Genomic DNA, 24,160 nt, shown 5'->3' with positions numbered 1-24,160 from the left:
ACCTTTACTGCCGTAGACTGTGCTACTGTATAGTGTATAATCGTACAATACGTGCAATGAGACGCCGAGTATCTTACGTGAAAATTTCGTGGTTCAAGACTTCAATGGCTCGCGGTTGTTGTTCATATTATTTGTAATAGCTATAAGATAATAGAACGCGAGAGTATCGTTGAACTTGGACGTCTTGCAATCTTTGTGTTGGAATTTCATTGCGATGGCCGAAAATCGGGACGCGATACTAGCTGACTTTCAGGTAAATTGATGGATTCTATAAGCTTCTTGCAAGTGCAACGCAAATGCATTCTTAGGTTATGGAGTTACGTGTACATGACATTGACAATAATTTGTTTGCATTTGAGACGAGAACTTTCCCGAGATATCGAATAAACTTTCCCCGCAATACTTCAAAAATTAACGGTGCATTCAAATACATGACTTGTATCGGTCAAATCGCGCTGACACCGTGATTTGCCAAAATTCGCGGAAAACTTCCGCTTAATTCCTTTGTCATGTCGTATTGCATGCCTTTGTTTTGAAACCTGACGAATTCTCAGACGAGAGAGTATCAATGAGTATTTTCGTATAAATACCATTGTGACTTTCCATTTTGCATTCTATCTTTGTATTTGTCTTATAAATTAAATTATTTTCAGGCTTGTACTGGAATTGATGATTTCGGAGAAGCGATTTTATATTTGGAACAAACAAATTGGGATTTGTTGGTAAATATAAATATAATTAAAGCATGAATGCTTTTTGCAGCAAGAGACATGGATGATGCAGTGTAACATAATGTCTTATTACATTCTTATTTGTCAATGTTAAAAGTGAAATGATCGCTGTCATATTATATCTCTTGCTGGAAAGCTCCAATAGTAAATCATTATATCTTTGTTGTTTATCAATGTTAAACAAAGATGAAATGATTCACTATTATAATGGATCACCTGTTTCTTATTGGAAAGTAAACATAATTGTAGCAACTTATCTCAACATATATCTTTTTATTTAGGCAGCAATAAACAAGGCCATGCCCCAAACTACGCAGCAGCTTCCCTCTGAAATGGCTCCTGATATAGAAATGGTAGAAGAAATTAAAGTAACACCACTGTCGTCATCGTCGTCGTCGTCGTCGTCATCAAAATTACAAACGGTGCAGAACTCAAATAAGACAGGAGCCATGAAAGCAGACATAGTAGAAAGTGCAAAACCTGGGACAAGTAGACCTAAAAGTTGCATGAAGAATAGACAACTTACATTCCACATTAACTATCTCGATAACGTTTATAAAATAAATTTGTCAGATTTATCCACTTTGAGTAAGCAAAAATTGTTGATATTTAGACGATTTTGGTAATTAACCAAAATTTAATAAGACGGAACAAGTCAAATTATTTTATGTTCTTTTTTCAGGAGATCTTAAGCAATTTATATGGTGTAAAACAACTGTACCACCTTGTCAACAGAAACTTTATGGATGGAAAAAGGAATTTGCGAATATGACACCGAATACTGTGCTGCAAACGTTAGATCTTCCTAGAGAAAATACATTGTATCTACAGTCATCTTTGCCACAAGACGGTGACTTAGCTAATGAGGCGTAAGTTGTAAAATTTTGTCGATATAATTTTATGATTATTATAATCACGAATTTACATTTTTTCGTTCCAGCGTCATTCTGTCAGATCGTATGACTCAAACATACACATTAAACGTCAAGGACGAGGTGCATAATAAAACATATAAGTTGAAGTTTCCTGGTACACGTACTGTGCTAGAAGTGAAGACGGACATCTACTCGTTAATAGATGTACCTGTACGAAATCAACAGTGGAAAGGTTGGCCTAGTTCGTTGAAGGATGATAATGTAATACTGGCACAAAGTGGTATATGTTATCCCGAGCACGATTTATCTGTCGGAAAGCTTCCAGTGAAGGAAGAAAAGAAGGTAATGTCTCGGAGAAATCAATTTTTTTTTATCAATTTATATATAAAATTATAATACACATTCGTATTTTATATTTCAGAAAGTTGTAGATCTAATTGACAGCGATAGTTCAATAGATGAACCTGAGGATGTGGAAGAATTTGATGTTCCGGAAGAGTTTACTGGTGACGATGATATTTTCATAGACGATGTTAAACCCACTAAAATAGAACGTCTCAGTGAGTGTTCTGTATCATAAAGGAACTGCTGTTTTATTGAAATAATATGATGTCAGTATCGCAATTCAATGATATATTTTTTTATTTATAAACAGTGCCAGAAAATGTAGTAGATGAGGTGATGGGTACATTACATTTTGCGGAGCAATTTGAAAAGCGATATGGACCGGCACACCCGGAATTCTTTACTGGTACATTCGAAGATGCCCTGAAGGAATCATGTCTAAAACCAGCGAAAGAGGTTTGTTCTAAGTATTGAAAAAAAAACACGGTAAATATGTAAAACTGGATAAAAATATATAATTTTATATTATTATAGAGAAAATTATTGGCTGTATATTTGCACCACGATAACAGTGTTTTAGCAAACGTCTTTTGTACTCAACTGTTAGGCTTCGAAACAGTGCTTCAACTTCTTTCGGCAAATTTTATAGTGTGGGGTTGGGACATCACATATGAATCTAACAAAGAAAGGTAAAGTTTATACAAATATGCGATATTAAAAATTTATCGAACTTGCATTAAATGTTCGTTTGATTTTCAGATTTTTGTATTCTGTAACTCAAACCCTTGGTACTGTTGGTTCATTGGCTGTGTCGAGCATAGATGTTGATACCTTGCCAGTTCTTATGATTATTATGAGATCTAGATCTAACACAGAGATATTTACTATCGTACATGGCAATGTAGGTGTTAACGAGTTGCTAACGAATTTGGTACAAGCCGTCGATGTGTTCCAAGTGAGAAATGTAGCTTTTGCTTTATACACACACATACTGTTAAAAAATAACAGTATGGATATAAATATAGTCTTCGATTTATACAACTGTTCCTACAGAAGAATATAACTGTTTTTTTTTTTTTTAAACAGGAACAAAGACGAGCTGATATTGGCGTTGAAGAAGAACGACAGGCTAGAGAAAGAGTCAAACGAGAACAAGACAGAGCATATCAAGAAAGTTTGGCAGCTGATAGGTAATTTAAAAACGATATCTAAACTGTTTGAAAGGAAGAAAAGTATGTCCACATATATATATATATATATATGTATGTATGTATGTACGTATAAACGATTTACATTGAACAAAAAATGTAATGTTCACAATTTACTTTAAGAGCAAAAGAAGAAGCGAAACAGATGCAAGAGGAGCTTGAAAAGAAAAAGAAAGAGCAGGCTGAAAACGAAAGATTAGCTGAGGAAGCAAGAAAAGAAGCTCATAGGCAAGCTGTAGAGTCTAGTTTACCACCTGAACCGCAACAGGGAGCGGGCGATGGCGTAATGAAAGTAAGAGTACGGCTTCCAGCAGGAAAATTCCTGGAACGTAAATTTCAATCAGATACACCGTTACAAACGCTCTTTAATTTCCTTATTGTGGAAGGTTATCCTACAGAAGAATATAAGCTCCTATCTAGTTGGCCTCGAAGGGATGTAAGTAGATGATGTAAGCATTTAAGTCTTATTATGTAGATCAAGCATGTTCAACTTTAGCTCCAGAGCTGAAACGCTTCCTTCACTTTATTCTCTCGCCAAGAGAGATAGAAAAGATGGGGGAGTGAGATAAATGCTGGAGCGCTAGTCACTGGTGTAAAGTTGGACATTCCTGATGTAGATATTTATTTGATTTTTTTTAATCGCACTTTCGCTTTATATATATATATAATCATTCTTGTTTCAGTTAACATCCATGGATTCAAAGCTCACTTTGATGGATCTGAAATTCTGTCCCCAGGAAACAGTAATTTTAGAGGAACGATAAAAATAATACGTTGTAATTAAATTCAAATGTAGAAATTAAGTGTCGCGAATATTCTTCAAGAATGTATTTATTTAACAACTTCGAGATAGCGATTATTGAGTCCTGTTTATCTTGCGACTATATACATTTTTACGCTGAATTTCTTGTACGATCAAGTCGTATGTAACGCACTCCGCGTGAATACAATTTTTATTTTATAAAAAAAGAAAAAGTTCGTTCCATGCGTACGTATATTATACACTTTAAATTTTCAGGAATAAATTGTGTTTCGAACGAATTCGATTTCGAGTAAAAACTGCCTTTGCTTATTATGAACGTATTGCAATTGGGATATGTAAATAACGGGCAATATAATGGAATTCATATAGAGTATAATTTAATAAGGACACACAAATCTATACACACATACATATATATATATGTATGTATGTATATACGTATATATACATACACGCGCGCGCGCGCGCGCGCACACACACACACACACACAAACTTGTTACTCTATGAAATTAGTTTATTCTACTTTCGTGCATTATAAATATAAAGACGCAGCAAACACAATATCCCGTTTTATAAGTTTGATCGCCTCGCTAAATTTATTTTCTAGATCTGTATTCCCAATACCTTTTGCAGCTTGGCACAATTGTCGAAGCACTTCCTCTAAACGTCGCATACACCTGATAATAGATCCTAAAATATTTGTTTTATGTACATACATATACATGTCACAGAAAACTGCTTCAATTTGTCATTATCTCAGTAATGAGGTATGCTAATATATACGTATACATTACCTTCAAATATATCTGTCATTTTGCAAATTTGTAAAAATGTTGCGCCTTTACACCAAGCGTAGATAACATCCATTAAATACGGCTTAAATCTGTCGACGTATGCATCCTCATCTAATTCCAGATTGGCTTCTGTTGATACCTTTGCTATTCTTCGAGCCAAGTCCTGCATCTGCCTAAGTGGACCGCTTAATTCCTCTGTACTTTTAGGCATTTCGTTTGATTTTTCGTCGCATACAAAGCAGCTGATTAATGCCACCATCTGTGGCACACTCAAAGCATTAAAAAGACCATTAAAAATCATCTCAGTCATTAATAGTTCATCGGCACCGTTCAGTTCACAAGCTACACGTCCTTTCAATTCTATAACGTCTGCCGATGTGCAATAAGCCATTCTCCTTAGAACTCTCTTTCTACATTTGAGTTCGTCCATTTGAAGTATCGACTTAGCCTGCTTAAACTCTTCCTTGGCTTGCTTAAGTTGCGCAGCCAATTCTTCTTTGTGCAAAAATTGTTCATATAATACATTTACGTTGGGATCCTATAAATAATTATAGATTTAAAAAAATTCAGAATTATCTCAAAATAAAATGGAAAAGAAAAACACATTTAAAAATTAAGATATTTCACATAATAAAAAATTTTCAGAACATTTTAACATAAGATACTTCACATATAATATTTTAAGCACAAAAAATGTACTGCCAGAATATAGAAACTGTCTCTTACCTTATGCAAAGAATGTGCATATAATCTTTTTTCTAACGCTTCAATTTTTTTTACAATATCTTTAAAAGCCTGATCCTCTATATGCATATCTGTAATAGGATTAAGTAACGGTGGACCGTCCGGAAATCTTTTTTTCACTTCTCGTATTGTCTTCAGTACACTCTTTCTATTATCAGGCGGTCTAAGATCTTTTGGATAATATAATCTTAATGAACTGATTTGTGAAATTAAATTATGCAAAACAGGAACTACTTCTATTTCGCCTTCTTCATCTTCGCGACATGGAATTGGAGTGCCTTCTTTAGAATTTTTTGATAAATGAAGTAAAACATCAATGACAATAACAGTCTTGCCTTTTACTGGATTTTTTGGATTTTTTTTCTTAAAATTTACTATGATTCCCCAATCGAACGTTTCGATTTCATTTTTTACCTATAATAATAATGTATAACAAATAAACTTCGCTAAAAGTTTCGCTAGAAATGATCAGTGCATCGATTAAACTGTAAAAAATATGTACCTTTACTAATCTTCCAGGTTGTAAAAACGGAACTAAATACTCCGGTTGCGTTAGAAATGATTGAAACTCTCCACTCAGTCGATTGAGTTGTTCACGTATGTCATGATACGAAGAAATCTCGTCGTACCTATCCACGTTCACAGTATTGTAAGCGGTACTTAATTCCTTTACCTCTGAAAACGTAATCGAGATTAACAATTTATTTTCAGCAATTGTTTAGCCCCTATTTTGGAACTCTTAATGATAGTATCGATGTCGTCACATTGTCATTGCGCAAGTAATCTTTATACATGGTAAGAAAGCTATAACAATATAACTACACTGATACAGTTGTTAAGAGTTCCAAAACAAGAGCTCTGACAACATTGGAATGAGCGGTGATAACTTACTGTTGTACAAAACTGGAATACCAGCTTGATTCTGAAATTGGAAAAAACTTCTTTCTAACATGTATTCTGGATTAATCTCTTCCACTCGTAGAAGATTAAGAACCATATTATAAGTCAAATGAAATGCAGAATTGATTGGATCCGGTTTTCCTTGGACGATAGCTTTACCAACAACGGGACTAACTTGTTCATCTATCATCAATATGACAATCCCTTTGTCGTCGAGACCTCTCCTGCCAGCGCGACCGGACATCTGGATGTATTCACCTGATGTGATCCAACGAAAATCTTTGCCATCGAATTTACGAGGTGCCGTGAACAAGACTGTCCGTGCTGGCATATTCAAGCCCATCGCGAATGTTTCAGTGGCAAAAAGGGCTTTGATCAAACCTTCGCCGAATAATATCTCGACAGTTTCCTTTAAGATTGGCAAGAGTCCACCGTGGTGGATTCCTATTCCACGCCGCAAAAGTGGCAGCAAATTTGTAACTTGCGGTAACTTTTTGTCCTCATCGTTGAGGACATCTACCGCATTGTTAAAAACCTCATCTACTAGTTTTTTTTCTTCTAACGTGTTCAAATCCAGTTTAGCCATCTGCATTGCGTAAACCTCGCAATCTTTCTTTGAAAAGCTAAAGATTATCACGGGTGCAAAGTTTCTCTCCATGATCATTTTTACCATTTTGAAAATATTTGTTTGTCCGCTGTTCGTGGCACGTAGACCACCTTTGCGTCCTTTTGTATCACCTTTAGCTACATCACCCATATTTTGCAGGCACGCCATGGCTCTGTTAAAATTTTCTTCTTTAAATTGACCCATTTCATCTACAACCTGTTTTAAAATAAGTAACTTTAGTACATATAAATAAAGACAGCGGATTTTTCTTTTTCATCAAATATGACTTCATTACAGATTATCACTAACCAGATGTATACCGTCGCCGCCAACTGGAAATATATAATGTTGCAACGGAGTAGGTCTATAATCCGTAGAAACTACATGGCAAGGTTGATGATGCAAATGTGCTACCCATTCTGCGAATTGTCGTGCGTTTGGTATAGTAGCAGAAAGAAATACATAGTGCACATTGTCTGGCAGTAATATAAGTGTCTCTTCCCAAACTACGCCTCTCTCTTTGTCACGCATATAATGAATCTCATCGAAAATTACCCAACCAACTTCACGCATTACCTGCACAATAAGTACTATATTAATTATACACTTTTATATTTTTCTTTCTATACAAGATGTTCTATACAATCTTTAACAAAATTTTATTAAATAAATATCAACCTTTATATTAAGTAAATAATTTTCTACCAGACATTAATGTCTCATATTTGTGGAAAATATTTGTTTATATTTGCTTATATTTGTTATTAATATTATATTCTATTCCATAATAAATTATATTCCATAATGAAATAGAATAAAACAAACCTCTGAACCCCTGTAGAGCATATTTCGCAAAATTTCAGTAGTCATGATTAATACACTCGCTGTCGGATTTATAGTAACATCGCCCGTTACTAAACCAACGTCCTTAAATTCCTCGTAAAATTCTCTATATTTCTGATTACTCAACGCTTTAATTGGAGTAGTATATATTACTCTCTGCTTATCCTTAAGCGAACACGCTATTGCATATCTGTAAGATATATATAAGATGGTAGAATAAAATCATTTTAAAGAAATTGTTTAGGAAAAACAATCTCCAAAATATGAAATATTTACTCAGCCACGACAGTTTTACCAGCCGAGGTATGTGCAGAGACAAGAACTGACTGATTGTTTTCAATGCATAAAATTGCTTCCTTCTGAAATGGATCCAGTATGAATTTATACTCTTTGGCTGGCTTGCCCTGTTGATGCTCCAAAGGTACATACTCTTGATCAGGAGGAATAGCAATCTCGTGCATACAAGATTCTACAGTTTCTATAGTATGCACTGTTATACGACATGCCACTTCCTCTAGACTGAAGAAATAATGTTGGGTATGTAGTTATATTATATATTTTTCTGTAGTACAATTTTAGAATAATATAGATAAGTATAAATGTTATTAATTATATTAATTATAATAATGTCAACTACAGTTTTATTTGAATATTTCAATCAACGTAATGTAAAATTTTACTTGATATCATTCAAAACACAATCGTGTCGCAATTTTTTTATGGTTGCTTTGTCATCATCGGCGTCAGAGTGTCGCTTTACTCCTGTCTCCGGCTTGATTTTCCTGCACAATTTGTTATAAATAAGTAATCCGTAGTCATACACACATATACACATATGAGATTAATGTTTATAGAAGTTAGGTTAAATTTCGCGACAAAAATTGTTTCACATACTTTGGAATGTCCAATATTTCTACTTCATCGCCGTGCTCATCAAAAACATCAAACAAGTCTTCGCTAAAATTTGCCATTATTTGTTTAAAATTATTATTGTTTCAACTCTAACAAAAAATATTTGACACACACGCGTTTACTTGCATTTGGATATTTAGTAACACGACAGAATTGCCACCATCGAAAAGAACTTTGTACCAACTGACTAACAAAAAATGTGATCAGATGGAGTAAAAACAAAGAGCAGAGAGAAACCTGAGAGAGGATATGACGGCCCAAAACCTGTAACCGCAAAATGCTGCCCTCTGACAAAGTGGATATAAACTACATAGCAACGTCCACTTTTCTCAGAGTGTCGTGACCTCTGATGAATTAAAGAGACTCCAGATACGCGATGGCAAATCGGAGGGACCAACCTTGAAATTTATTCAAGATTGTCCAATTCGAAATGGAAATCCTATCATGGATTTTGTAAATTTGAAATACCGCAGTATCGCGCGAAAGATTTATAAATGAATAGTCCGCGCGCGTTTATAGTATATTATTCGCGAGTGTTTTACACGAGTGTCCTGTGCGAGAGGATGTCAACCCAATTCTAAAGCCTTGTGTCCACGATGCTAGAAATCGGTCCGAGATCTCGGACAGAGAAAAAATTAACAAATCACATTTGAACAATTTGATCACATGACCATTGCGATTGGTCAATTCTTTTTTCATCCGAGGTCTCGGACCGATTTCTAGCATCGTGGACACAAGGCTTAAGAGGAGAAGGTCTGGAGACATCGGGCATCGGTGGAGCAACCTTGCGGTAAATATTATTTTTCACTTGTGTAAAATTAATCTTTTTTTTTTGCTTGTTCTTAAATTATTTTGTTTTATAATGGCTGTGTTCAGCAGAGACAGCAGCTTTGCAACTGTTGTAAAATTCTTTAATATGATTGGTCTTGCCCTTAGTTCCTTACTGAATCTAAATGTATAAACCAATCATATTTACGAATTTTACAACAGTTGCAAAGCTGCTTTCTCTGCTGAACGCAGCCATTAACTTAAAAATAATAATTAGTGAAAAAGAGAAATAACTTAAAAATTTAAAACTTTTTACAAATTTTTTCTTGTTTCCTTTAGAGAATTATGTATAATTATTTTCATAAATATCTAATTAAATGACGAATAAAAAATCCGATACCTATAAAAATTGTTTTCAAAATTACATAATTATTTTTCATAAAACTCTGCATGCGTTCATGTAGTAATTATTTGTTAAATAATGATTATTTCCTTAACCTGATATAACTTTTAATTTAGATTTTAATTTGTTTGTTACAGAATCATCGTAGCGACGTTACAGATGTAACTCCACTGTTGCGCATCTGGTCGGTGAGTAATTACAATTCTTTCTTCATGTTCTTTTTATTTTGGTATCAAATAAATACATTACATGAAAATATTAAATTCGTATGCAATACATAAAGGTATTCAAATCAGGCAAATCTCAAGTTACATGTACCTCTTATAATTAGTTGTAATTTGCCATAAGAATATAACTGTCACAAAACGGTAATAATAAATAAAAATAATTAGAAAGTTATACAAGTAAATGTAATGTTTTACTGTAAAACTTTTGCATCACATTTCGGCTTTTTGATTGATCGCAGATCAATGGTCACTCGAGCATGTCTTTTGCTGTGTAGTAAAACCGCTTCTTGGCATAATCTGCGGCTTTCTTAAGATATTCTTTACGCTGTTCTATTAGTTTTGTAATTGCAGATAAAGTGTCTGGATCTAGAATGACATTAGTATCTGTGAATGTTTGTATCTGAAACAGATTAATTCGAGATATAAATAGTAATTATTTTTATGTAGCAATTCAATAAACTGTAATTTTTAAACAAAATAATAAAATAAATAGGCTTACTAGATTAAATCTATCACGATAAATGATGCTGATATGAGCCAGCACAGGATGTTGGATTGTAAATTACAAAACCATTTATTGGAAAAGTGAACACATACGTTGGTTTGGGTTCTCTTCGGTACAATAAACTTAAAAACGTTGAAAACGCAAACTGTGAGAAGTTTCATTTTTTCTTTTGTTATGTAAGTCCAAATTAATTTGTGGTTAAAAAAAAGTTTCCTTTTTTAAAAAATGAATACTGACCTATCTTCTCATATTTGTCCTAAACAGTAAATCGGACAATTTAATAATAATATCGTTGCTTATGATTCGCACAACTTGTTTGACTTCATGTAAGTGATATTAATTTTCATAATTTTGTGATTCTTCGACATAATAACAATATAAAAATATTGTAATTTTATGTAGCAATCGACAATTTAATGACTAAGTTTGACAAGTTTTGGACATATAATAGATTGACCATTAACTTATGTATTAGAACATTCTTTTTTTAATGCTGCTGTAATTTGCAATTTTAATTTTGTTTGCGTGTTCAACGTTTTAAATTTATTGTACTGAAGAGGACCCGAATTGAGGGTTGAAATGTATATACGTGTATTCATTTTTTCAATAAATGCCATGGTTTTGTAATTCACACTCGAACACCTGTGTTGGCTCATATCGGCATTATTTACCGTGATATAATTTTTAATTTTTATTTGTTAATTTTATTTATTATTTAATTTATTAAATTATAATTTTTAATATTACATGATATTAAAATAAGTGTATGATATGAACAGATAATATATATTTAACACTTTAGCTGCAAAAGAATATATAAGATATAAAAACATTGTTTTTATTTGAGAAATATGTCATCGCAAATTTTTTCTTAACACTTTTTAATCAAATCATCAATCTAATATTAATACATGAATTACAAATATTCGATAAATATTTTAAAATACGCACTGGTATTATTCGATTTTATAATGAAATTTTCCTCAAAAGTATAAAATTACAGTCTAAATATTTAAACATCTCATTACTTATTAACATTAATTTAATTATATAAAATTCCATTAATTTATAATTCGTGTATTGAATAGTTTTTATTTTAAGCGCACTATAAATAAATCCAGTAATATTGCAGTAACATTGCAACGTTGTAAAAATGTTGCTGCAAGATTCTGTGTTGTATGGACTAATGTGCTATTCATAGTCAATATAAGGTTAAGAAATATGTGAACCCAGAATCATAAAATTTACCTTATCAACTTGTTCGTTGGTGTAAATATTTTCAAGAATAAGTTTTATTATTGCAGACGTAGTAAGTAATCTGTAATAATATAATCCAAAATAATATAATCCTTATTAATAAATTTTTACGAATAAGAAAAAAAAAATACAATATATATTTATAAAAGAAAATATTATTACATGGGTTTTATAATTATAAAATTTTTTAATATGTAGTCAAGAATTATATTGTTGCGCACATGCTTTTCAAGAATATGTTCGAAAATAAAAGAATACTCCATATTGGAAAATAATGAAGTATTCCATGCTGCTATTTTTAAATAATTTATGATGATATCAGGATCTTCAGCGCAACTCAAACTTTCTAATATTTGTTTTCCAGATTTTTCCTCTTTTAGATTATTTTTTAGATATAATTCCAACATTTTATCCCAAGTAATCCTATTAGCTGCCATCATACTAGTACAGTACGTAAATATTGGAATTCTAAAAATATACGTACATATCACAGGTCTGTTCGCGTTGCTTGAAATCCTCAAATATTTTTGAACTTAAAATGATATATATATTTGGGCGTTGAAAAGAGGAAAAGCGAAGATGCTGAGTGCAAAAAGTGCAAGCAATGCGAACAAATTTCACAAAAAAGTACATACATTTTAGATGCATTCAGAACGACAACCGCTCACTGAGCGCTCAGTGAGCTCTTTTATTTGATTGGTCTGTAACGGAATATGCCAATCAGATAAAAAAGCTCAGCGAGCAATATCGTTCTGAATGAACAATTTCATCGATTATACGTATAAAATAGGTGCATTTTATATGTATAACCGAGTCTTTATATTTTATTAAGTTATTTATTTTTACGTTCGGCTGTAACGTATTCATATGCATGCGTGTGCACGCACATGTTACAAATTACAACTTATGAGATAATCGTAAGTGTATGAAATTTACTTGTGAATTTCATTGTCAGCGAAATGTTTACTTAATTTAAGTGCGGTCATTTTCTTACACTCCTCATGACCAAGAATACATGCCCATCGTAAGGCATACAGCCTTGTCAGTTTTGTAATATGGTCATCATTAGATGTTTCTACGTATCCTATGTACTGAAAAAGCCTAGTGAAGAGTCGTTTTAAGTATACCTGAAAATTATGAGGTGTATTGGTTTTTTTATACTCTTGTGATCTGCATATAAGGATCTACATATAATAAAGATATATACGATTCCATTAGTGCATTATCAATGGATTTACATCACATGGGAATTATCGGAGAATTTGTGTTTCACTTTCACGAAAGATAGGAAAAGGTCACTGATAATAGTTGTTAACTTATTTATGCTTACGATAAATAATCAAATATCGAATAGACGCATTTCAATAAGTCGAAGATTGATGACAAATGCTTTACCAGAAAAATATGTCACTTGTGATGATATAACTTATATTACATAGATTATGTCATATTATATACTTGTGATAGTAATTTTAATACGACATAAATGATAAGATGTGTAAAATTCGCTAGGCATTCAATATGTTATAATTAGAACGAATACTACGTCCTCACAAAATAATTATTTTACTCTTTTACACTTTGTAGCTGTATATTCAATACTTTATATTGTTCTTTTTTATTATACACAGTAAAAAAGAAAATGTTAATTTTAACAATTTTTACATATCCCAAGAGATCCATTCTAAATTTTAAGTTAAAGTAACTCATTCGTCTTGTGTTATTTAATAACGAACTAATAATGTTAAATAATTGATTTTAATTGATGTTAAAGAATTGACACAATACTTTACATTTATATTTGTTATTTTGACTTTAAGGGTGATTTAAAACTAACATATAAAATAAGTAGAGTACATATAGAAGAGTAGTTGCAGTAACTCGTAAGAAAATGTTAATAAAACATTTTTGTTCGTATAATGTGAATAAAAAAATTCTTAGTTTAAATTGACTTTGAGATATATAAATTAATTGAAACAATTGTATTAAAAACATTCAAAATAATATTCCATTTTTAATTGACATACGCAATTGTTAAGTTAGAAAGGAGACATGAATTTAACACATCAAAATGTTACAAAAATAATAACATATCAGTTGTATGTTTATTTTACATTGAAGTAGTAATCAAAATGTGATAACACAAGAAAAATTCTACATATGGACGCACAATTTTTTACTGTGTATTTATATTTTTTTTAATATTAACTTTTGGAATATGAAAACGTCAAGTACAAAAAATCATATAGTTTTAATTATAATATATATTACATAAATAAATATGCAAATAATAATGACTTTATATAAATATGTTGATTTTTAAAAAAAGTTTGCCGATTTTATGAAAATGCAGCCAATTTGTAGTTTGAAAAAAAAATTAGGACATCCGTATTATACTTTATATAATTTTAACTGTTGTTTGTACGATACCTTGAAAAGTTTGATCTCAGGTAATAAAAGAGTCTTTGTCATAGTTTCTATAATTTGAAATAATGGCTGCCATGCTACGTAATCTGTGTCTTGAAAGAGATAGTTTATTAACTGAATGAAAAAGTATCCATTCATTCGGTTATCCAATACCATGGCAAACGAATCAGTAATGATTTGAGCACGATTAAGAACGTGTACATTTGTATATTTTTTACTATTTAAGTAGTGTAAAATCCTTTTCCAATTTGTGATATCGTAACTAACACGATAGTATCCTGCATTATTCGTTACATTTATTACTAGATATTTTTAGTTGAATTTAATAGCGTTTTCGGCCCGATCGGGCGGATCGAGTTTGCACCAACCTGGGTTGGATTAATCTTTCCTATTGGTCACCCGCTCTACCAATAGGAGAGCACAAAACGCCATTAATCCAACCCAGGTTGGTGCAAACCTGGCCGGGCCGAAAACGCTATAAGATATATCTTAAAATATCGGTAATTATTTAGAATACTCTCCCTCCCATCTAAAATTCTAATTACCGAAATATCTATATTTTGCCTTTTCTTAATGTAACAAGCGAATGCGTTGTATATATACAAATATTATATTCAAATATGAAAGTTAAGGGGATTAAAAATTTTCAGACGATAAAAAATCCAAAATCGAAACATAAGATATTTTATAAAGATATTTTTTAGACGTCTTGAAGACACCCTCTTAAAAATTATTATTACGACTTTTTTAGGAATTTTATGTCTCGTTTTTGGACATGGATATTGTGTAGGTTATTTTACGTTAATTTGGCGAAGATCTGAAAAATTTAAATATGCAAATTTTCTTTGAGCTTTTATAAATAAAGAAATACATAAAATTGAATAATCTAGAACTTAGTAATAATAAAATAAACAAAATAACTAAAAAAACTTAAATTTGTTAAACAATACTTACCAGTTTGTTGTAAATTGACAATAATCCAATCATTTGGATTAATTGTAAAGCTTATATTATGTCGATCTGGTCGTAACCAATAACGAGGCACAGTATTGGAGAAATTCAGATTGGATTGCGTAGCGAAAGTTATAGGGATCCACCATTTAGTAGTTTTATTCTCAGTTTCATTATCTTTCCGGACACATATTTGTGATATTGTTACTTCGCCAGTTTCGTAATTTCGCTCCACATGTACAAAAGGATAACGCTCTTGATTCATCCAAGTATCCATCACTTCTTTTATTGTGTAGTCTTCGTGCGGGATATTAGATTCGTCTAGAGCACTTTGCATAGCGCTCCACAAATCATCTGGTGTGGCTGTGCTAAACTGACTTTTAAAAAATGACTCTTTTCAATACAGTCATATATGAATGACGTGGAACATGGAATATAAATTAACTATCAAAAAGGATTTGTATGAATATTAATGTATAATTGAATTTATAAATAGGTATACATGTAGAAACTTAAAATTAACTTAAGATTAATTTAACCTACATACATAAATTATAATTAAATATAGAAAGTGAAATGTAGGCCTTATAATTGAATATTAATATAATATTAAGTACCTAATACATATTTCTGAAATATTATATTTTTCAATATGAATTCAAGTATTATGTTATATCCATGATACTTTATATTGTGATACCTATATATTATATATGTATACACATAATGTATATAGTTAAACTACATTATACAAACTTACTGCTTGGCCAAATACGTAATGAGACCCTTTCGAAATACCTCAGCGGTAATTGTATTATGTAACATGCGCAATAAAACTGGCGCTGCGATAATACACACCATAAAATATATATTAATAATACATTTAAAGTAGATGCATTTAAAGTACATACATAATTAATATGTATATACTATGTATAAAGATGCATTGCGCTAAAGAAGTATTTGTTGGCTAATAGCCTATAGTGTCTTATTTTTTCTTTGTGCTAAAAATTAAGTTTAAAGAAATCTATGAACAGCAGTTTAATTTTATTTTCATTATCTTACCTTTTTTATAAACTTCAGTAGAAAACAGCGATGAAGGTTTATTAAGAATATTGCCAAGCTTCAATGTTACAGAATTCAATGAACCTGTATCTTTAAGAAAGCATTGTTGTATGTTCTGAATCACAAATAGATCCATTGTCCGCCAATTTTTGAAAATCTGAACAAAAAGAATGCTTTGACGTGACTAATTATTAAAAATTCGGAGAAAAGCTCGTATTAGAAATAAAACCTAATTTGTTTGCCACTTTCAAAAACAGTGCTATTTTATTTCATAACACCTAAATTGTATTAATTCTTTCGCTTAACTTTTTAGAAGAAGAGAGAGCAGTGACCGATTTAATTATTTTTAAAAATGTTGGAGGTCATTTAATATGAAAATGACATTACTCAATATGGAAATAAAATTGAGATATAAAATACGATATGTTGATCAGGCCTTTCTTTCTAGATCACCCGCAACTAGTTCTTTTTTCCAGGAGCAGATAGTTAGCCTTTTGCCCAACCCCCTATTCATCGGAGGATTATTTCTCCCTTCCTCGTTAGCTCTGACGTACCTTTCTTCTCATTGGGATTGGTTACCCAGTCTTCCATAGGGTTGCTCAGGTAACCGGGATTCACCACTGGGCAGTAAGGATACAGATTAAACAGAAGAGGCCGGTACACAGAGAAAAAGGTTTCTTTGGATTTAGTATTCCTATTTATTTGACTAAAATTTGTTTTATTGAAATAATATTTTATTATTTAATTATTTTATTAAATGCTGAATATGGTGGATGCGAAGAATAAAATATTTTTGAATTCTAATGAAGATATTATGGAATTTAAAAGGAAGAGTGATGCGCAATACATCGTATAAGTTGTTATATATAACGGTATTCATAGTCGATTCTGGTATTTAAGACCGTCTTAAATAGTTTTAAAATGTCACGAATCAATCAATGGGCCGTATTAGCATCTTAAGATAGTACATAAGACGATCTTGAAATAAGAACGGACTATGTATATACACAGAGAAAAAGATTTCTTTGGATATAATAAATTTTATCGTATCCAAATAAATTTGATATTTGGAATGGTCCAAACAAACCAATGTTTGAATCAATAAGTGTGATGTTTGAATTTGAAACAATGTATATCTTTGCCTTAAATACAATATTTGTTTGAACAGATAATATCTATCTTCAGTATTTGCGTAATCAACTGTACGGCACAAACATAATTGATGTAGCACATAGCACTGCTCGTTTAATTCTGTTGTTAGACATATAAGCCATTGTTTCCATATTTTCGGTCAAAAAATGTAATGACTATTCTAAGAAAGCAATTATTTGCATGGAATAACCTAACCTCTATGAATATATATATTTTGCCATTTTCAAATAAACAATTTGTTTCATTGTTTGTATTCATTGTAATCAAATAATATATTATTTAATTGAAAGATATTACTTCAAATAATAATGTTATTTCTGTCAAGTAATAGAGATTTCTCAAATGAAACAACAAAATTTTTATTCAAACAAATAATATTTCGTACAAGCATTTGTTGTTTCAATAAAACAAATTTTAGTCAAATAAATAGGAATACTAAATCCAAAGAAACCTTTTTCTCTGTGTGCCGGCCTCTTCTGTTTAATCTCTATCCTCACTGCCCAGTGGTGAATCTCGGTTACCTGAGCAACCCTATGGAAGACTGGGTAACCAATCCCAATGAGAAGAAAGGTACGTCAGAGCTAACGAGGAAGGGAGAAATGATCCCCCGATGAATAGGGGGTTGGGCAAAAGGCTAATTATCTACTCCTGGAAAAAAGAACTAGTTGCGGGTGATCTAGAAAGAAAGGCCTGATCAATCAAACAAAGACGAGACGCAAAAAAGAGGACATGAGCTGAAAATTGAGCAGATAAAGCAGAATATTAGAACTTTAAAAATAAAGAACTAGAAAAACAAGGCGTAGAATAGATCAAAATGGCGGAAGGTCCTTGAACAGGCCATAAAGGATTATCGATGATGATGATGATGATGAAATTATATTTCTACGATTCTCCTAAATATGAAAATAATGTTTAAGTATAAAAAAATTAAAATAGAAGTTTTTTAATTTATGATAATACGGAAAGCAAAATATCTTTATATTGTTTAAAATATCTTTAATTTCCAATAAGAATTGATATTAAAATATTTTTATAATTATATTCGAAAAAACGCGTTACAAACTTTTTTATGATTTTGAATTAAAACAGGTGCCATCTTTTACGTTATATAAAAATATAATATTTAATTGTATTGTATTTAATTGATCTATTTTATATTATTAGAGAGATTTAATATTATATTGATCTATTTTAATTTTAAATTGAAATGTATTTCAAAATGCTTTTTTTAATAAACAGCTTTGCATTGTATAAAAATATTTAATAACCTTGTTGATTGTGTACGTGTGCAAGAACGAAACAATTCCCTCGCTTAACCATAAATAGCTCCACCAAAATGGAGTGACCAAACTGCCAAACCATTGATGTGCAAGTCCATATGCTACTTTTAATGCTACTTGTGTTTTTTTGTTTATTGGATCGCTTTTGTTATAGATAGCATTTGATTCACTAAAAGACAAAACATAATATAATTATGTAAAATGTTCCTGAATACGCAGTCTAATATGTGTGTGTATACATGAAGATCCGTCATTGTGTCCCCTAATGAGTAATTACATTATTGATAATTCTCTTACGCGAATAACTTACAAGGAAACACAATTATCACTGTTCCCTTTTGAGTTATAAGAGAATTATCAATAATGTAATTACCAACTGTCCCCCTTTAATTTTAATAAGCTTTAATATGTAAAAATGTAGACTAAAAGAAGAGATACGATTCTTATATAAGTGCTGAGTCGCACGTTAAGGGAGTGAAATCCTTCCTTAAACAAAGTTAAATATTTCTTCTAAAATAAAGATTTCTTTTAAATTATGACAGATATAAAAATGTTCTAAGTAAGAGTTAAATAGTTTTAAAAGTATTTTATAAATAACACAACTTAGAAATTTTTTCAATTTTTTACCTTTTTAAAAGTTTTTTAAAAGTTTTGCAATATTCATTTTTAAAAATTTCGTTTTGTCTTGGTCGTTTTCTTTTACGGTAAATATCGTCTAAACAGTGACAAAGACATGAAAAAATGTTTTAATTATATGTTAAATAGTTTTAAGATTACTTTATAATAATAATAAAGAATTGAAAAAAAAATTTTTTATACAAAAATAAAAAATAATTTTTTTTAGTTATTATTACTTAAGGTACTTTTAAAACATATTCAACTTTTACTTAAAACGTTTTTTATAAGTTACATAATTTACATTACCTATATTTTTACTTTGAAAAAAATTGACTTTTTTCTAAGGAAAGATTTTATTTTTTTAAAGTGCGATTCAGCACATATAGAAAAAAATCGTGTATCCTTTTTTTATCCGTAATATGTCTAAAGCTTATTAAAAGGGGACAGTTGATTACATTGTCCGACAAAATTTGATCTTTTTTTCCTGTGGCGAGCAGGGCCAATATTTCTTAATAAATTTAAGATCGCTAAATCCAAGTCTGCCAGTGAAAAATACTCATCACATTAGGTTTTTTAGATCGAATAATATGAGCCAAAAACAGCGTTTTTTTTACCATATTTACTATTTTTTTTGTGGCCAAATGAAATTTTATTTTTCAATTTCATTAACGCCATTTTGAAGAACTAATCTTCATCTTTAAAAGGAATTTCCATTTTTTACTGTGCTATTTTTTTTCATTGCGTTATGAATGTTTTCTGCAATGTAAAATGGTGGATCGAAATTAGATGGTTGAAACTGGAAAGCAGATAGATTTGTATAAAAAAAATATTTGTGTTCTCAATTTAGTCCATCCCTAGCAGAACAACAAGTCACAATAACATCAAAATGATATTAAAATGAATCGGAAATGATAGAAAAATGACTTTTAATAATCATTATGGAGTAATTTTGACATCATAATGACTTGTTCTGTTTAGGCCATGTTGGATCTACCATTTCGAATTTCATAATTTTGAATTTAGATTCATAAGCAGCGATCCCAAAAACCTCCGAATACCCACTTTGACCAAAATCGAGTCACTTTTCATATTTCACTCTACCATTTTGAATCTGCCATTTTGAATTTCTCTATTTTAGGTTTTTCAGATTCAATATCAGCGACCTCGAAAAAGCCTAAAATACTTTTTTGGTACAAATCTATCTACTTTCCAGTTTCAATTCGCTAATTTATATCCGCCATTTTACATTTCAGGAAATGTTCATAACTCGGTGAAAAAAAATCGCACAGTAAAAAATAAAAATTCCTTTTAAAGGTGCTCTTTAGAGTGGCGTTAATAAAATTGAAAAATAAAATTTCGGATTCAGCGACCTTGAATTTATTAAGAAATACTGGCTGTGCTCGCGGCTCGCCGCAGATTTTCTTGTTAAACTGTGTTATATTTTCTTATCAGTGTTTGGAATTCTTTCTTTCCCTATATTTATTATACATATATTTTTTTAAATATACATATATATATGTACAAATGAATATAAGAGAGGAAAAAGAAGAAAGGATGTAATTGCATTAAACATTAATTATTTAAAACGATTTAAACATGAAAAAAAATATTTTTTGGATATCTGTAAAATCGATCATATTTTAAATTACTAAATTTTGAATGCTGAATGTAATATTGGCATATCATAAGTAGAAACAGTAGGCTCACTCTGTGTCGATATCTTTGATCTGACCGCTAAACGACCGCCATATTGTCAGCCGTGAGCACCTACAAGAGCGAAGTTGCTTAGCTTCTCTAGATGGTAGTAGATACTTGGGAAAACTCATTGGTGCACCGTACGTCGTACCATTTTTGACTGAGTTAGCCTACTGTTTTTATCTATACTGTCACATTGGCTAGATTTAATAGTTTAATAAATTTCTTTTTGATTATATTACCGATAAATGATAAGTCCCCAATTTTCCGTGCTGCCAACTGTAAAAGACGGTATCAAGATGTGGTCCATTTTCGGTACTTTCTGAGAACTATTAGTATATTGAATTAAGAATTTCATGACCTTTTCAGCAATATTCTGCCCAAATTTTACTTTCGATATCAAAGATGGTTTGCACCATATATTGATGGTCCCGTTTCGATTAGGAGCGCGGACAAAATCGCTACGGTCGTACATCACAATCGCCACGGTACGAGTAGACATTACAGGAGTGACGTAAAAGTGTGTCCGTAACATGCTATCTTGTTCCAAAAATTGCTGTAGTATTGGCATATTCGATAATACGTTATATTTCTGATAATGCTTTACGAAGATGTCGAAGGTGGCTTTCAACGCTGGTTCGTCCCAACATGGAAACATTCGTCTGGCGGCATTCGGTTCGAAATACGTTGCGGCCAACCACTTACTATTTAACAAAATGGTAGCAAATTTATTACTTATGTTAAATAACACAAGAATTTGGACTTAGAATTGTTTATTGTTAAATTTATCTATATATGTATCTTTAGTAAAAATTTTGTTGAAAGTAAAAATCGAAATGTTGTATAGCCATTTTATTTGAAATTGAAGTTACTCTTCTATGTATCATATTGTACAATATATGCAATTATTTTATATTATAATTATATTTGTTTTATAAATTATTTTATATTATAATTATATTTGTTTTATAAATTATTTTATATTATAATTATACAAATATATTATAAAATTATATTTACTGAAAATATATATAAGTATGGCAACAAATGATAAAAGAAGAAGATAGTAATGAAAAACATTTATGTTGCAAATGTATATTTTATATTTTAATATAGGTATATTTACTTACGTGTCGTTTTCTTTATCGTTTGTGTACGGGAATTTTATAAAACCTCTTCGCCGAGGTACAGGTTTAAGTAGATTACCAGAAAATTTCATGTTCAAAATGTAAAGACCAGGTAACAATGCATTATTGAAATTAAGTGTCAAAATGTCCGTTTTATTGTTATGAGTATGTTTCATCGGTTTATAAACTGTACCTTTGTCATTGATTAATGTTGTCGCCTCTTTATTTATTTCTAATTCTCTTGAGTGTAGAATTATTTCTAATGATGTATAACGAATTTCAATATTGATATTGGATTTACCATAAAAAGTAAAGTTGTCTTCCTCAAGAGACAATGTTGTTAGATTGATTTTATAATGAACTGGTACCGTATTATTGGGTAAACGATCAATCATTTCTAAATTATTGCAAAAAATCTTTTTTGTGGTCAGTATTAGGCCAATACTTAATAACAACTTTAGGAATATCATATTGAATCTTTCTTTTTATCGTATCTGCAATTTTTTTGTTAAAGGAAAAACAAATATAATATTATGCAATGAAGTCTGTAATTATATTTGAAGTCTAAATTTGTAAAGTCGAGAGCAATTTAATATTAGTTGTCATGCAAAAATAGTATGAATAGGGAAAAAATTTTCGATTCTTATTAAAAGAATTATATATAACATTTATTTAAAAAGAACTATGAACTACTCGTTTTATATTTGATATTATGATATTGAGTATACTTTAATGTATTCGTAATTAATTAATGCTGTATGTTATTGTTATTTCCATAGAATTCTTTCTTAAAAGAAATTGTAATAAAAGACTAATTTATTAAATTTAAAATATATTTTTAAATATCCAAAGAGGGTGTTTACATTTAGCTACATAGAATATATTTACCATCGGAAATAAAGAATATAAACATATAATGTTGGTATAGGAAAGGAGAGTATAACGTTTTTCACAAGTGTTCGGGGATATTATTTCTATATTTTCTTTTATATTTTTCTTTATGGAAACCAAACATTATCATAATAACGATGCTAAATTAAAGAAAAATTTGGTAAGTAAAATAAAGAATAAAATCCTTATTTACATTGTTATGAAATCACTGTCACTTATACGCTTTAATCATTTAAAAAGTAATTTAGAATTGTCCTTGAATGCACTCACAAAGATAGTTGTACTCTCCTTTAGTCATGCGTTGTCTTTTGAAACTTTTGTATTATGTTTTATATATCTTTTTATGTAATGAAAAGGATAAATGACTATTTTGAACTACTATTATTTTTAATGTCTTACTTTTTATATTACCTGTGTGCAGATTAAAATATAATTGAGAGATTCGTAGTTGATTAATTTATAGTTAATGACGGTTAATTATAAATTACAGTTAATACCATTTTTAATATCAAAGTAACATTGGCACGATTGTGTTGCTATTTCGAAAGCTTCTCGAATACTGACTAGAATATCAACACGCGTGATTGTATATATCGGCCCGTATTCAGAACGTACTTTTATCGATAAAAGCGCACTTTTATCTCTGAAATTCTATAATATACGTGACGTAAAGTACAGTATGTTAGCGTGCTAACATCGTTGTAAGCGCGTTCTGAATACGGGCCATCATGTAAATATATGACAGAAAAATGTCAACAGAATTTACAACTAGATCTACAGAATCGTTGAATTACAAATAATTGAAAATCAGAATTATCTTTTTATAGAAAAGAGCTAAATAATTATTTAGTTATTATAATATTTAGTTATTATAATAAATATTTAATAAGTATTGAAACTAATGTACTAACATAATCAGATTACATTTTGTAGTTTCTTTTAAGTAGATTTTATTTTAACATAAATTCAATATGCAATATTACATAAAACATACACGGAGAGAATTTTCTTTTAAAATTTACCCTGAAAATATGGTGATTGTAGTACAATACAATATTTTAAAGATTTTTA

General features: G+C 30.5%; 3 protein-coding genes across 4 annotated transcripts in view; 1 reads left to right on the top strand and 2 right to left on the bottom strand.

Annotated features, from left to right (window-relative positions):
- Positions 1-25: 25 nt before the first annotated feature.
- Positions 26-4,366, top strand: casp (Fas associated factor casp). 2 transcript variants are annotated; one of them, XM_018515276.1, is made up of 12 exons: positions 26-253; positions 654-722; positions 1,013-1,319; positions 1,414-1,600; positions 1,672-1,948; positions 2,028-2,166; positions 2,262-2,407; positions 2,486-2,640; positions 2,711-2,906; positions 3,038-3,141; positions 3,283-3,595; positions 3,843-4,366. In XM_018515276.1, exons 1-12 carry the CDS (start codon positions 215-217, stop codon positions 3,921-3,923), a joined length of 2,013 nt encoding a protein of 670 aa, XP_018370778.1. In that variant the 5' UTR covers positions 26-214; the 3' UTR covers positions 3,924-4,366. The 2 variants fall into 2 exon arrangements, with proteins under 2 accessions (XP_018370778.1, XP_018370779.1); XM_018515277.1 differs by having other exon boundaries at positions 3,283-3,608; positions 3,843-3,918.
- A 53-nt stretch (positions 4,367-4,419) lies between these two features.
- Positions 4,420-8,887, bottom strand: Mtr4 (exosome RNA helicase Mtr4). The gene is made up of 10 exons (XM_018515275.1): positions 8,706-8,887; positions 8,492-8,593; positions 8,088-8,330; positions 7,794-8,001; positions 7,278-7,544; positions 6,353-7,184; positions 5,964-6,136; positions 5,444-5,875; positions 4,718-5,255; positions 4,420-4,613 (listed from the first exon to the last, which is right to left on the bottom strand). Exons 1-10 carry the CDS (start codon positions 8,780-8,782, stop codon positions 4,456-4,458), a joined length of 3,030 nt encoding a protein of 1,009 aa, XP_018370777.1. The 5' UTR covers positions 8,783-8,887; the 3' UTR covers positions 4,420-4,455.
- Positions 8,888-13,444: 4,557 nt separating this feature from the next.
- LOC108766034 (uncharacterized) overlaps positions 13,445-24,160 on the bottom strand; it is a 54,769-nt gene continuing 44,053 nt past the window's right edge. Inside the window, 1 exon segment of the mRNA XM_018515051.1 lies at positions 13,445-13,470. Within this exon segment, the coding sequence (XP_018370553.1) occupies positions 13,445-13,470 (26 nt within the window).

Source organism: Trachymyrmex cornetzi, unplaced genomic scaffold, assembly GCF_001594075.2.
Source record: "Trachymyrmex cornetzi isolate Tcor2-1 unplaced genomic scaffold, Tcor1.1 scaffold57, whole genome shotgun sequence".
NCBI lineage: Eukaryota > Metazoa > Arthropoda > Insecta > Hymenoptera > Formicidae > Trachymyrmex > Trachymyrmex cornetzi.
This window is presented reverse-complemented; position numbering and strand designations above follow the sequence as displayed.

What these genes read in the sequence shown, in the direction of transcription:
- casp (XM_018515276.1), top strand. Translation starts at nt 215, where the DNA reads ATGGCCGAAAATCGGGACGCGATACTAGCTGACTTTCAG. An exon ending in CGATACTAGCTGACTTTCAG is followed by an intron (nt 254 to 653) that starts GTAAATTGATGG and finishes AATTATTTTCAG; the next exon opens with GCTTGTACTGGAATTGATGA. An exon ending in TATGAATCTAACAAAGAAAG is followed by an intron (nt 2,641 to 2,710) that starts GTAAAGTTTATA and finishes TTTGATTTTCAG; the next exon opens with ATTTTTGTATTCTGTAACTC.
- Mtr4 (XM_018515275.1), bottom strand. Translation starts at nt 8,782, where the DNA reads ATGGCAAATTTTAGCGAAGACTTGTTTGATGTTTTTGATGAGCACGGC. An exon ending in GCGGCGACGGTATACATCTG is followed by an intron (nt 7,185 to 7,277) that starts GTTAGTGATAAT and finishes ATTTTAAAACAG; the next exon opens with GTTGTAGATGAAATGGGTCA. An exon ending in TATTCCAGTTTTGTACAACA is followed by an intron (nt 6,137 to 6,352) that starts GTAAGTTATCAC and finishes TTACGTTTTCAG; the next exon opens with AGGTAAAGGAATTAAGTACC.